This window comes from Protopterus annectens, chromosome 8.part0, assembly GCF_019279795.1.
Source record: "Protopterus annectens isolate FY-2018-M chromosome 8.part0, PAN1.0, whole genome shotgun sequence".
Lineage (NCBI taxonomy): Eukaryota > Metazoa > Chordata > Ceratodontiformes > Protopteridae > Protopterus > Protopterus annectens.
This window is the reverse complement of record NC_056741.1, coordinates 1,319,731,767-1,319,743,217: the sequence shown is the minus strand read 5'-3', so window position 1 is coordinate 1,319,743,217 and position 11,451 is coordinate 1,319,731,767. Positions and strand designations below refer to the sequence as shown.

The following is an 11,451-nucleotide window of genomic DNA, read 5'->3' as shown; positions in this document are numbered from 1 at the left end:
TAAGTAAATATATACATATACAAAGCCATCCATCCATCCATACATACACACATACATGCATGGACTGTAATTGAGAAGACAGGCTGTTGACTACAGTCAGTGAGCTTATGCCTATAAATCTCAACTGTCTTCTGCAACTGCTAAAAGCTTAAAAAAAAGTTAGAGGTAAACAGATTACAATTATCTCCAGACAATGGCAGTGGTAGAGTCAGACTGTCCTTAGTGTTTTTTTCTTATGCCATCTGTCTGACCAAAATTTTTTTGTGAAAGGCCATATTTAGTTTGTAGCCTGTATTGTTTAGTTACTTTTGAAGAAATTCATAATTCTACCTCAAAAACTTATCTCTGCTATTTGTTAATTTATATGTAGTAGTGAGAAGACATGTTCTTCCACCAGTCCTGATTTTTAGTTTGAAATCACGTGAAATCTGTAGCTTGTGGATATGAAAGTGAACTGAACTTATAGCAGACATGGAATAAAAATGAAGAATAACTTGGGAAAACCATTAAAGCGTAGGAAGTAGCAGTCTCTGAAGACTGACAAAATGACAAATGATGAGAATGCAATATTGCTCTTCTGGGGCCAGCAAGCACAACTGCATGAGAATATGGCTGCAGTGGCATCCCGAGATAAATTAATGACAGCCTTTGAAAGGGAGAGTTGAGTGGTAAACTTGATCTCTGTATGACAGATGCCAACATGAGGGATTCAGACATGGTGGAGTCCATGAACTCTCATGCAGCTGCTATTACAGACTTACAGAGAAGGGTGCATATATGTGGTACATAAACTGCACATACTAATAGAAAATTCTAAACTACAGGGCTGCTGGAGTAGGGCAGACATGATTGTGTGGCTTTTGTTCAGAATAAGCCAGCAAGCTGGTCTAAAGTTGAGCAGATCAAACATTAAACAGTCCACACACTTTTTGATCCTGGAGCAGCAGGGCTGGCAATATAACTGAGACGTATATTGGTTTGTTTTGAGACTTACAGGGTGAAAAAATCAGACTGCATCCCTATTCTGGCATCCGGGGAAAAATACAAGGTTGGAGATAAGCTTTTTTTTTTTTGCAATGATAATACTACATACTGGACAACAAATAGTACAGATTTTGGTATCAGTCAGAGAATGCAGATTGAGGCACAGCCTCAATATTTTGTGTCTGCCCCACTCAGAAATGTAAACAATTCACATAATTATAATATAAAAGTAATATTAAACAGACATGCATACATGGGCTGCCTTTAAAATGCATAACAGATGCAAGGGAGAATCAGCTTAGTCTAGCAGTGACAGTTACATCTGAAGTTCAAGTTCTTTCCAACTTTGATGGTTTCTCTTTTGCCATCTCTTTTCAGGTGTAATCTTGATTCACTCGGTGTTGTCCACTGATTTTTATGGTTTTCTCATTGAATTCCTAGTCACCCCTTTAAGACAACCTTCATTTGATTTGCTCAATAATATTTCTCATTGCATTTCCTTAAGTCTCCTACTGGAAATTTCTTATAAACAGGGGGAACACAGCATGCATAAGTATAACGGATCCAGTTTGGCAAATGCTGTACACATACAATTACTACATATATTTTCTGCACAGTACAATATTTGCTGTAATCTCAGGTAGTCAAAATCTTTCTTGCAGATATGTGTACGTCAATCATTTGAAATATCCAGATACAGCATGTCTGTGCACAGCAAACTGCCATTTTGGTTTAAAATCTCAATCCAGACTGCCATTAATTGTTTTAAAAAATATATAGCCTATTGTTTGAATAAATACAATGCAGGAAAGTAGTCTCTTAATCATCTGCTATTCTCCATTAGGAAATGGCAGCTTAATGTTGTGACTGGTTTTCATTTGTGAGCAGCTATTTCTTACAAGTAGCAGAAACAAGCAAAATAGCAAAACTGTCATGCCCAATCCTAGCTCGTTGGTGCAGGGGATGGACTTCCAACTGCAAGCCAGGTGACTAAAGTTCGACTAGTGGCCACAGCACTGGATAAGCCAGTCACAGGGAAGGAGAAGAGTGAAGTGGAGCAGCCAGCTCACCTCTCCCAGGGGCAGGGGTGGGGTTTGTACACACTCAGGGCACAATGAGCAGTGTTATTCCTGATGGAACCTGGGAACCTCACTTGTGCTTTGGGGGTGGGGACAAGGATCCTGGAGGGAATATCTCTTAAGAACTGAGTGAAAGACCTCTGTTGTCATCTCACTGCACACCCTTCTCCCTGCACTTGTGTGTGTGTGTGTGTGTGTGTGTGTGTGTGTGTGTGTGTGTGTGTGTGTGTGTGTGTGTGTGTGTGTGTGTCATTAGCGATGGGGAGATACTAAGCAAAAAATAAATACATAAAGAAACTTGAACCACCCTCCTGATGGCTGTCTGAATGACAGCCCTTCCTAGCTGATCCTCATGTCAGTGATGGGGACCAAATGGTCCCACTGATTCTGGAGAAGGCTGATGATCGACAGACAGTTGGGAAAAAGAGTGCCAAAAAAAATCATGTCCTATATTTACAGCTGCCACATATAATAGACATGGTAACTATTTAATTCACCCATTTGCCTTGAAACAACCCATCCCATACGCTGCCAGCAATACCCCAACATCCCTGCTTGGGTTAGCACTGCAACAGGCTGAATTTCCCCCTATCCCCCAATTTCTTCTTATTCTGATGTAGAAAACATATGTTCTCTCACCTAAGTAATCAAAGAACTCACTTGTTTTACATTTGTAGGGTTCTGAGGCTGTTGCTGCAAACACAGCGACTTCTACTGTCATAGCTTTTCCATGTCCGTGTTTGGTGACTACAATTTCACTCAGATCAGACAAGATAAGGAATCAGTGTCAGATTCCTTGGCAGCTTTAACGATTGTTGCGTCCTTCAGTAGGGAGTATCAGTTTACTGCAATCACAATTATCTACAGAAGCCATAACAGAAATACTGACTGAGCCAAGACCCAACTACAGAGTTGACTGAAATTGAGTACATAAAAATATTTTAAGAGAGTCACTTTCTAACTAAAGGAAAATGGACATCCTTTACTTTACAAGAAAAAGGATCTCACTCACCAGCAAAGGTCCTCAGCCTTAGCAACAGTTTGATGCAGCTTTCTGGCTAATTTCAGTGTGAGAGAACTGGTGAGGTGGAAGAAACAATACATTTTAGGATAGAGAGAACACTTACTAGCCTGGGAAACTTCTGTAAGCTGACAGGTTCTAAATGACTGAGCCTAAGTCGTAACATTTCCTGCAGCCAGAGAGCTTGTCACACTTACAAAGTCCACAGTCTCCAAGACCATATGTAAAATGCTGGTTTACAAGTATGATTCAAAAACTTAAAGTTCCAGAGTTGCATACTGGAAGGATTTTCCAGCAAGATGTTTTCCTTACTTCACTCCAATCTTTTTTTCCTGACAAGACTACATATCTTTATGTCTCTGCAAAAAGAGGCCTTAGCAATGGTCATCTCAAGTCTGCTAACCACTACACTGCTAAGAGTGAATACTGGTCTGAAATTTCTGAGATATTAAAAAAGCATGAATTAAATCATCCAGCACATCCCAGCACAAATGTACCAAATGGGACAAGCCCTGTATCCCATAAAGGGATACAAACTTCATTAATTCTATAAAGCTGAGATTGTATATCATATTTTAATCAAATCAGATCATTATAGTATTATTTAAACACACCAATAAAAATGAAAATACGTCTTTCAGACTAAATGAAAGCTCCCTCTGCAATAGACTCAACTGCAGAAAAAGAGCTCATATAGTTTTACAACACTTTATTTCCTTTAACACTTGGTATGACAGCATATTAAACAGGCATTTCTTACTCAGTAATTTGATCAACAATAAAAATGCAGGTCCACTATCCATACAGGCACCACAGTACCTGTATTTTTTTTTCAGATTTGAGATTTATAACTACTTAAATAAAACACATACCTGTGCTGCATCAAGCCAGGTCAGATTGGGTTTCTCTCCCAAGTCATTATTCTGGTCACTAGAGATAGAAGAAAAGAAAAACAAAGCCTGAAACTAAATCAAGGATCCAACAGATAAGTAAAATAGCATAAAAGGCAAATGGGCACTTCAGTGTTCATTCCATAAAGCAATGCTTCTGTACTTCCAAAGAAAACAAAGAGCAATTTAGCAGAAAAGAATGCTTGGTTTTCCAAATATGCCTGCATTTTGTCTAGCAATTCATCTACAATGACCCAGACCTAGTCTAACTCTAACATTCCAAGAGGTGTATCTGTTTTCATGCAGATCCTCAGAGTTTTTGATTATTTTTATTCTCATCATACTTATAAATGGCAGACTATCCCCAGACACCCCTCCCCATCATACTTATAAATGTCAGACTATCCCCAGACACCCCTCCCCATCATACTTATAAATGGCAGACTATCCCCAGACACCCCTCCCCATCATACTTATAAATGGCAGACTATCCCTAGACACCCCTCCCCATCATACTTATAAATGGCAGACTATACCCAGACACCCCTCACCCCTTTCAGCCAAACATAAGCCCTCATACTAGTGCATATTAGTGTTACATATCTGCTCCCAGTTTCCTTGCACAGCCTTCTGTAAGTGTAAACTCTCCTCAGGTACTTTTCTTTCCACAAGGGGCAACTGGGTACAAGAATAAACCAATTTTACCTAAATAATGTGCATGTATTTCAACAACTGGGCTGTCAAAAAAATTACAACTTGGCTGTTTAGCAGGAGTTACACTGATACTTAAGCTTTCCCAAGCATTTCCAGTTGTTAAAAATCCAAGTGATTCACACCTCATCAAAGCAAACACCATGGACTATATTCATAAAACAATGTACACCAGGGACTAAGGTTAGCATGACGTAGAATGGCAGCATACCAAAGACCAAAATGATTTTTAACAACTGTGTAGCTACATTATATGTATATCTAACCCCTCCCAAAATGTAAACAATTCACTTAAACAGCAGTAGCTCCATGTAGGCTCGTTCTAATAAAGAAACCTACAGGTCTCCAGTGATATACATTCAAATGATGCTTCACTTGTCAGCAAAGTAATCACTTCCCTGTCAATATGCTGCTCAGCATACAGAGTTGAGTTGTACACGAACACTTCAGTATAAAAAAAAAGAAAAAAAAATAATTTTCACTGTAGGAAAAACCCCTATTGGCAACAGAGTTCCCCATGATACTGGCAACATTACTTCCCTACTAACTCAACCACATCTTTTTCCACTCCTGCCAATAGAAATTCCAACAGCAGCAAATCCCCTTATCACCATCACACGGTAATGACCCTAACTTTCATCGCGTCTAATGAATGAAAAGTTTTACGGCTCACTCTTAAGTATGATGGCAGAACACAGCAAAACTGGGAACAGCAACTTGACATGGCATATTAAGCTTTATTATATCTTACCAAGTTGCTGCTCCCAGCTGTGCTGAGTCATACTACACTGTGTTTCCCTCTCAGAAGTACCAGTGCATATCTCATACAGCTTTGTATTATGCACACCTGTATACCACTCACAGAAACCAACTGGCATTCGTACACCATTAGTCATAGACATGCTTCCTGTCTATGAAGTGTCACAATGAACTGGCAGCATACTAAACAGTGTGCAGGCCCCATTGCTCAACTGCGCACTAAATTTATTAATACACAGTCCACTTTGAACAGTCAGGTATAACATGGAGGAGTCAAACTAGTGTAGGTGCAAGCAAATTGTAGTCATTCATGGATGGCAATACAACATTTAGCAGTTTAACATCTTAATGAGCAAATGTCTCATGAATAACATCTACCAGACATGTCACAAGCTCCAAAAGATGCAAATACTACCAGCCCTATGACTTTTGTTGCACATCCTTTAAGCATTTGGCTTCTCCTCTGCAATGATTCTACCAATGACCTTTCCGAAACATGACCTCTGGAGTTGAAAAGTGAAGTCAATATGATATCTCGGTAAAGATGGCTGCAGTAAAGACAACTGCGGTAAAGGCACCTAACTATATACTCTCAGAAAGCTTAGTGTCCTTACAGCAACAGGCACAGATGTTTTAAAACATCTAGGCATCATAGTAGCTGATGGCCTTCTATGGCAAGTGTGTGGCATTCAGAGCAGCATCCATGACCTCTAGTGGCAACTGCAGTAACAGTAATACATAATACAGAAATACATACAGAGCAAATACAAACATATCCCCTAAAGATACCGAACAAGAAAAACAATCCTCATGGGTGCTCTATACAGGTCACCATAAGAAGAAAGCCTAAAGTAATCCTCATCCACCTTACCAGAGCACAGGAAAAGACATGGGAATTCCAGCACTGTTTACAAATATGCAAGATGCCCTGCTCTTTGATCTCCACGAGGGACAAGTACTGGTAAACATAATGGAATTTTAAAGAGAAGTCATTAAATCATGGTGGAATGAGTCAGGTAGAATTCTCTACCTTCACTAAATGAAAGTTGGATTTACAGCAACTGGTATCAAAATGTCAAGAAAATTGTAAAAATCCTTGAACATTGTTTTTAACGCACAAAATCCAAAATGTAAAAATCTAATAAGTGTGCATGTATGCTGCAATAATTTTCTGTGGAGTTGAAAAATCCAGTGTGTGCAACTAAGCCTGTTTATTTGGTAATGTAGCCCCCACTCATACCAAGAGAGATATGTATAACAGCAAACTGTAACTTTTCTAATCTCACCTAAATTAATTCACTGTTATGTCAGCATAACTGCAATCTTTTGCAAAATAAATAACTGTGATATAAGAAAAGAAAAGAAAAAAATCATGCCTGTTTCCAGTAAACAGCAAGGTACAAGAATGACTAAGATATAATGGTTTATATTTTCATGTAAATGTACTATTTATTAATGAAAGTGATTAAAGTGTAATATGGCTTGCAACAGTATGTACTACAGCGCAAACAAGTACACACTGTAGGACACTTTTCTATACAGATGATAGCATCATTTGCATTAGAGGAAGCAGTTCATAGGTAAATACAAAGTTAACAGTCTACAGATTATTACAAACCTAGCCAATAACCTGAGGTCAGAATCAAACCCTGTACCTTGCATTTGTGAGGTACAGACCTTAACCATTATGCCAAACCTTTCATATTAGCATACTGCAGATGGAGAACAGTAAACTTCTCTCACAACTATTCGGTATTAATGACTTAAGTACTGTTGGACAAATCTTGTTAAAATAATAGCCAAAATAAAAGGGCTTAGTCAGACAGTTGGAACTGAGTGAATGGGTCCATCTCCACAACAAGCAATTTGCTTCAGGACCATACTTAATCATGTTCTATGGCTATCTGGGATTATCAGAAATGAGATGATGGCCTAAGCAGTAGAGCAGAGTGACTTTTTCACTAGATACATCTCATTAGCCAGTAGTTATAAGAATAATATCTAGCCCAGTAATGAGAGCAGAAATTAGATATACTATTCGGGAACTAAATGGCAGAAGGCATGCTCCTATGACATGACTGCAAGCTACTACAGCTGTGACTGGAAGAAAAGTCATATGGGTCTTGTAAATTACTCTTGTTCCTTAAAAGATGAGGAGTGGTGGCAAAAAAAAAAAAATAAAAATAAAAAAAAAGAGAGAACGAGAGATTTGAAAAGGGGACCCATATTCGGAAATAAGACATAAGGACAGGTAGTGCCTCATGCTCTTTCTCCATCTTTTCATGTGAAGTAGACCGTAACAAAAAGTATGCCCAAAAGCTGTGTAAGGTCCACCCAAGCAAGACACCTTCAATGCAAGGTCCAAAACATCAGAAGGGGTAATGGCTCTTCATACACCCAGAAAATATAAATAAAACAAGAGCTTACTAGAAACAGGAAAAAAGTTTGTAGAACATTTTCAAAATGCGCGTGATATGAAAAAAAATTACTCACCTTTCCAGAGCATCAGTAGCTGCAGACAAACTGGTCACACTGTCAAGAGCAGGAAACAGAGAGTAGTTTCCCTGTCCATCATTATCCATTTCAAATTCAAAATTAGGAAGAGAGCTCATGGTGTAGGCGGGTCAAGAATGTATTCTAGAATTCAGCTCTTCAAAATTATAGACTCTTAAATGCTGGCAAAAACAAAAACAACTTAAAATTAACCCATAAAAGGCCACCCAGCTAGTGTTGAGATTAGAATGAACAGTTAAACAACCCACACATTGTTAAGCATTTTTAAAAAATAGACAACAGTTTTGCAAACATAGTAATAATGAACAAGTATTTCAAACAATTAACAGCAACCAATGCATCTTTGTACGATGACTCCTTAATGGGGAAAAAAAAAAAAAAAAAAGACAAACTGTAGCATTTTTCCATATTTATACTAATATTTTGGACATTTTGTGAAAATGTCCATTTTCCAAGTGCTGTTGTATACAGGGATAAAGACATGACTATGGCTCAGGCAACTTTTAGTTATGTACTTACCATAACTTCGGATGTATGGGATCCATCTCGCCTACATTCACAACAGATGGGTTCGGAGCCGATCCATCGTCTCCGACTCGGCAACTAATACACTAGCACGAAGTCTCTCATTGGCTGGGCTACTCCCTATCCCAGGATGCACCACACCTGCTTCCCCAGATCTTGTTTGTTCGCTTTCATACACCCATGCAAACACAGAAAAACTAATAGTCACTATAACCAACTAAAGTTCTTCAAGAAAGATCGCCAAGAAAAAAGAGACTACAGCTCCTCTAAATCCGAATGGCAGGGGGAAGGAGGGTGGGTACTTATGAATGAGAGATGGATCCCATACATCCGGGTTATGGTAAGTACATAACTAAAAGATGTAATGGGATCCTATCTCGCCTACATTCACAACAGATGGGACAGCGTCCCTAGCACCTACATCCCGCGTGGCTCATTGGAACACACTCCTGAGAACTGTGGAACCAAAGGAAGCTCTGCCTCGAGAAACCACATCCAATTTGTAATGAGAAATGAAAGTGTGCGGAGAAGTCCAGGTTGCCGCAGCACAAATATCATCTATTGATAACTTGGAGTGAAAAGCTACGGAAGTAGCCATTGCCCTGGTAGAATGAGCCATGACTGGAAAGGGAAGGTCTTTGTTAGCCTGTGAATTAATTAAAATGATACAATGTTTAATCCATTTAGATATGGAGGTTTTGTTACTGGTTGACCCAATTTGTTCACTGCAAAGGAAACAAACAATTGATTTGATTTCCGCGTTTGAGCGGTTCTATTCAAATAAAAACGCAGTTGTCTATGTACGTCCAATTGATGCAAAGTATATTCTGCGTTATTAGTGAATTCTGGAAAAAAGACAGGGAGTTCTATAGTTTGTTGAATACAGAAAGAGGAGGCCACTTTTGGTATAAATGCAGGGTTTAATTTCAATGAAACTCTATGCTTGTGAAAAATCAAATAGGGAGGATCAGAACAAAGAGCTTGAAGTTCTGAAACTCGCCTAGCAGACGTTATGGCTACTCCAAAGGCCGCTTTCCAAGACAGAAATTTTAAATCACAAGTAGCAGCTGGTTCGAAAGGACGGGCAGTTAGGGCAGCAAGAACCATATTCAAATCCCAAGGGGGGACAGGATGAGATAAAGGAGGCCTAAGGAGCCAAGCCCCTTTAAGGAAAGCCTTACAAAGTTTGTGAGACATCAATGAAGGTTCAAATGAAGCATGAAAATTAGAGATCGCCACTAACTGAACCTTAATGGTAGAAACTGAAGAGCCCGACTGAAAAAGGGAGGCCAGAAAATTCAGAACCTCCGATACTGGTGCAGTGAGAGGATCTATACCCGCTCTTGAGCCCAGAAGGCAAACCTTTTCCATTTACTGGAATAAAGTTTGATGCTGGAAGGTCTATGAGACGACGACAGTATGTGGACCACGTCCGCGAAAGAGCATTGTCTCGGACTAAGGATGGAAGTGGAGTAACCATGCTGCCAACTTCAGGGACCTGAGAGACGGATGAAGCCGTCCTGACTGATGAGTCAACAGGTCTGGCACCGGATCCAGAAACCATGGACCTTCTATCGCATGCCTCTGTAGGAAAGGAAACCAAACTTGACGAGGCCAGTGCGGGGCAATCAAAATCATCTCGCTCTCCATGTAAATGGCCTTCTGTATCACCCTCGGTAGGAGGGGGAACGGAGGGAAGGCGTAGAGAAGACCGGGGGGCCAAATGTGAGTCAGAGCGTCCCTGGGAATCTGTCCCTGAGAAGGGAACAGTGTGAAGAACTCTCTGCATTTCGCATTGTGAGGGCTGGAAAACAGGTCGCAGCAAGGAAGACCCCATCTGTCGAAGATTTTCGCAGCTATACCCTGGTTGAGGGACCACTCGTGGGGTAAAAGAATGGTCCTGCTTAGTCTGTCCGCAATCACATTGGACTTCCCCGGTATGTGCGTTGCCATTAGAAAGCGGTTGGTAGCTACCGCCCAGTGCCAAAGTCTCATGGCTTCTCTGCATAGTGGGTAAGACCTGGTTCCACCTTGCTTGTTTATGTACCACACCACCGACATGTTGTCGGATAGGATAGTAATCGGGCCCTGTGGAAGAGCGTGATGGAGAGCTTGGAGTACCAATAGTACCGCTCTCATCTCCAGGACACTGATATGCAAATGCGTTTCCTGGATCTGCCATGTGCCTTGGACCGACCTGTCCAGGTAATGACCCCCCCCACCCTACCTGGGAGGCGTCCGTAGTCACAGTGGCAACGGGACGTTGAGGTATAAAGGGTCACCCCTGGTCGAGATTTGATTGGAGAAGCCACCAATGCAGATCTCGACGGCAACTTTCCGTGATTATGATTAAGTGGTTCAAGGGAAGTTCCTGATAAGACCATTGAACCGACAGTAGCCATTGTAAAATTCGCATGTGAAGTCTGGCCAAGGGAACTAAAAGTATGGTCGACGCCATCGAGCCCAACAGTTGTAGGATCCGATGGGCCGGGGCTCTTAGTAGGGGAAGACAGGATTTGACTTGATATTGTAAGACCTGAATTCTTGCTGCCGGTAAAAAGGCGCGCATTCTTTTTGTGTCTAAGTCTGCGCCTATGAAAGTAATACGCTGAGATGGCTGTAGTACAGATTTTTGCAAATTGAACGTGATCCCCAAGAAACGGCCCAAGGTGAACGTGGCTCTGAGCGCTTGGAGTAGTAGATGCTCGGAGGTGGCAGTAAGGAGCCAGTCATCTAGATAAGGAAACACCTGGAATCCCAGACTTCTCAGGTGAGCAGTTACCACTGCCAGACACTTGGTGAACACCCTGGGGCTGTGGTGAGACCAAAGGGCAGTGCTCGGAATTGGAAATGACTGACTTCGAGGCGGAAGCGTAAATGTCTCCTGGACTCTTGAGCTATGGGAATGTGATAGTAAGCGTCCTGGAGATCTATGGAGCACATCCATGCATCTTTTTCCAGCAAAGGA

General features: G+C 40.8%; 1 protein-coding gene across 5 annotated transcripts in view; it reads right to left on the bottom strand.

Moving 5' to 3' along the window:
- Positions 1–11,451, bottom strand: part of TBRG1 (transforming growth factor beta regulator 1) — a 675,454-nt gene that overhangs the window by 578,498 nt on the left and 85,505 nt on the right. For 4 of the 5 annotated variants that reach the window (XM_044080849.1, XM_044080848.1, XM_044080847.1 and 1 more), the window contains exons 2-3: positions 7,938–8,119; positions 3,957–4,014 (exon numbers count right to left, since the gene is read on the bottom strand). In XM_044080849.1, coding sequence (XP_043936784.1) covers positions 3,957–4,014; positions 7,938–8,056 — 177 coding nt within the window. In that variant the 5' untranslated portion in view covers positions 8,057–8,119. Of the gene's footprint in view, positions 1–3,956; positions 4,015–7,937; positions 8,120–11,451 lie in introns of those variants that run through there. The other variant, XM_044080852.1, reaches the window with a different exon arrangement.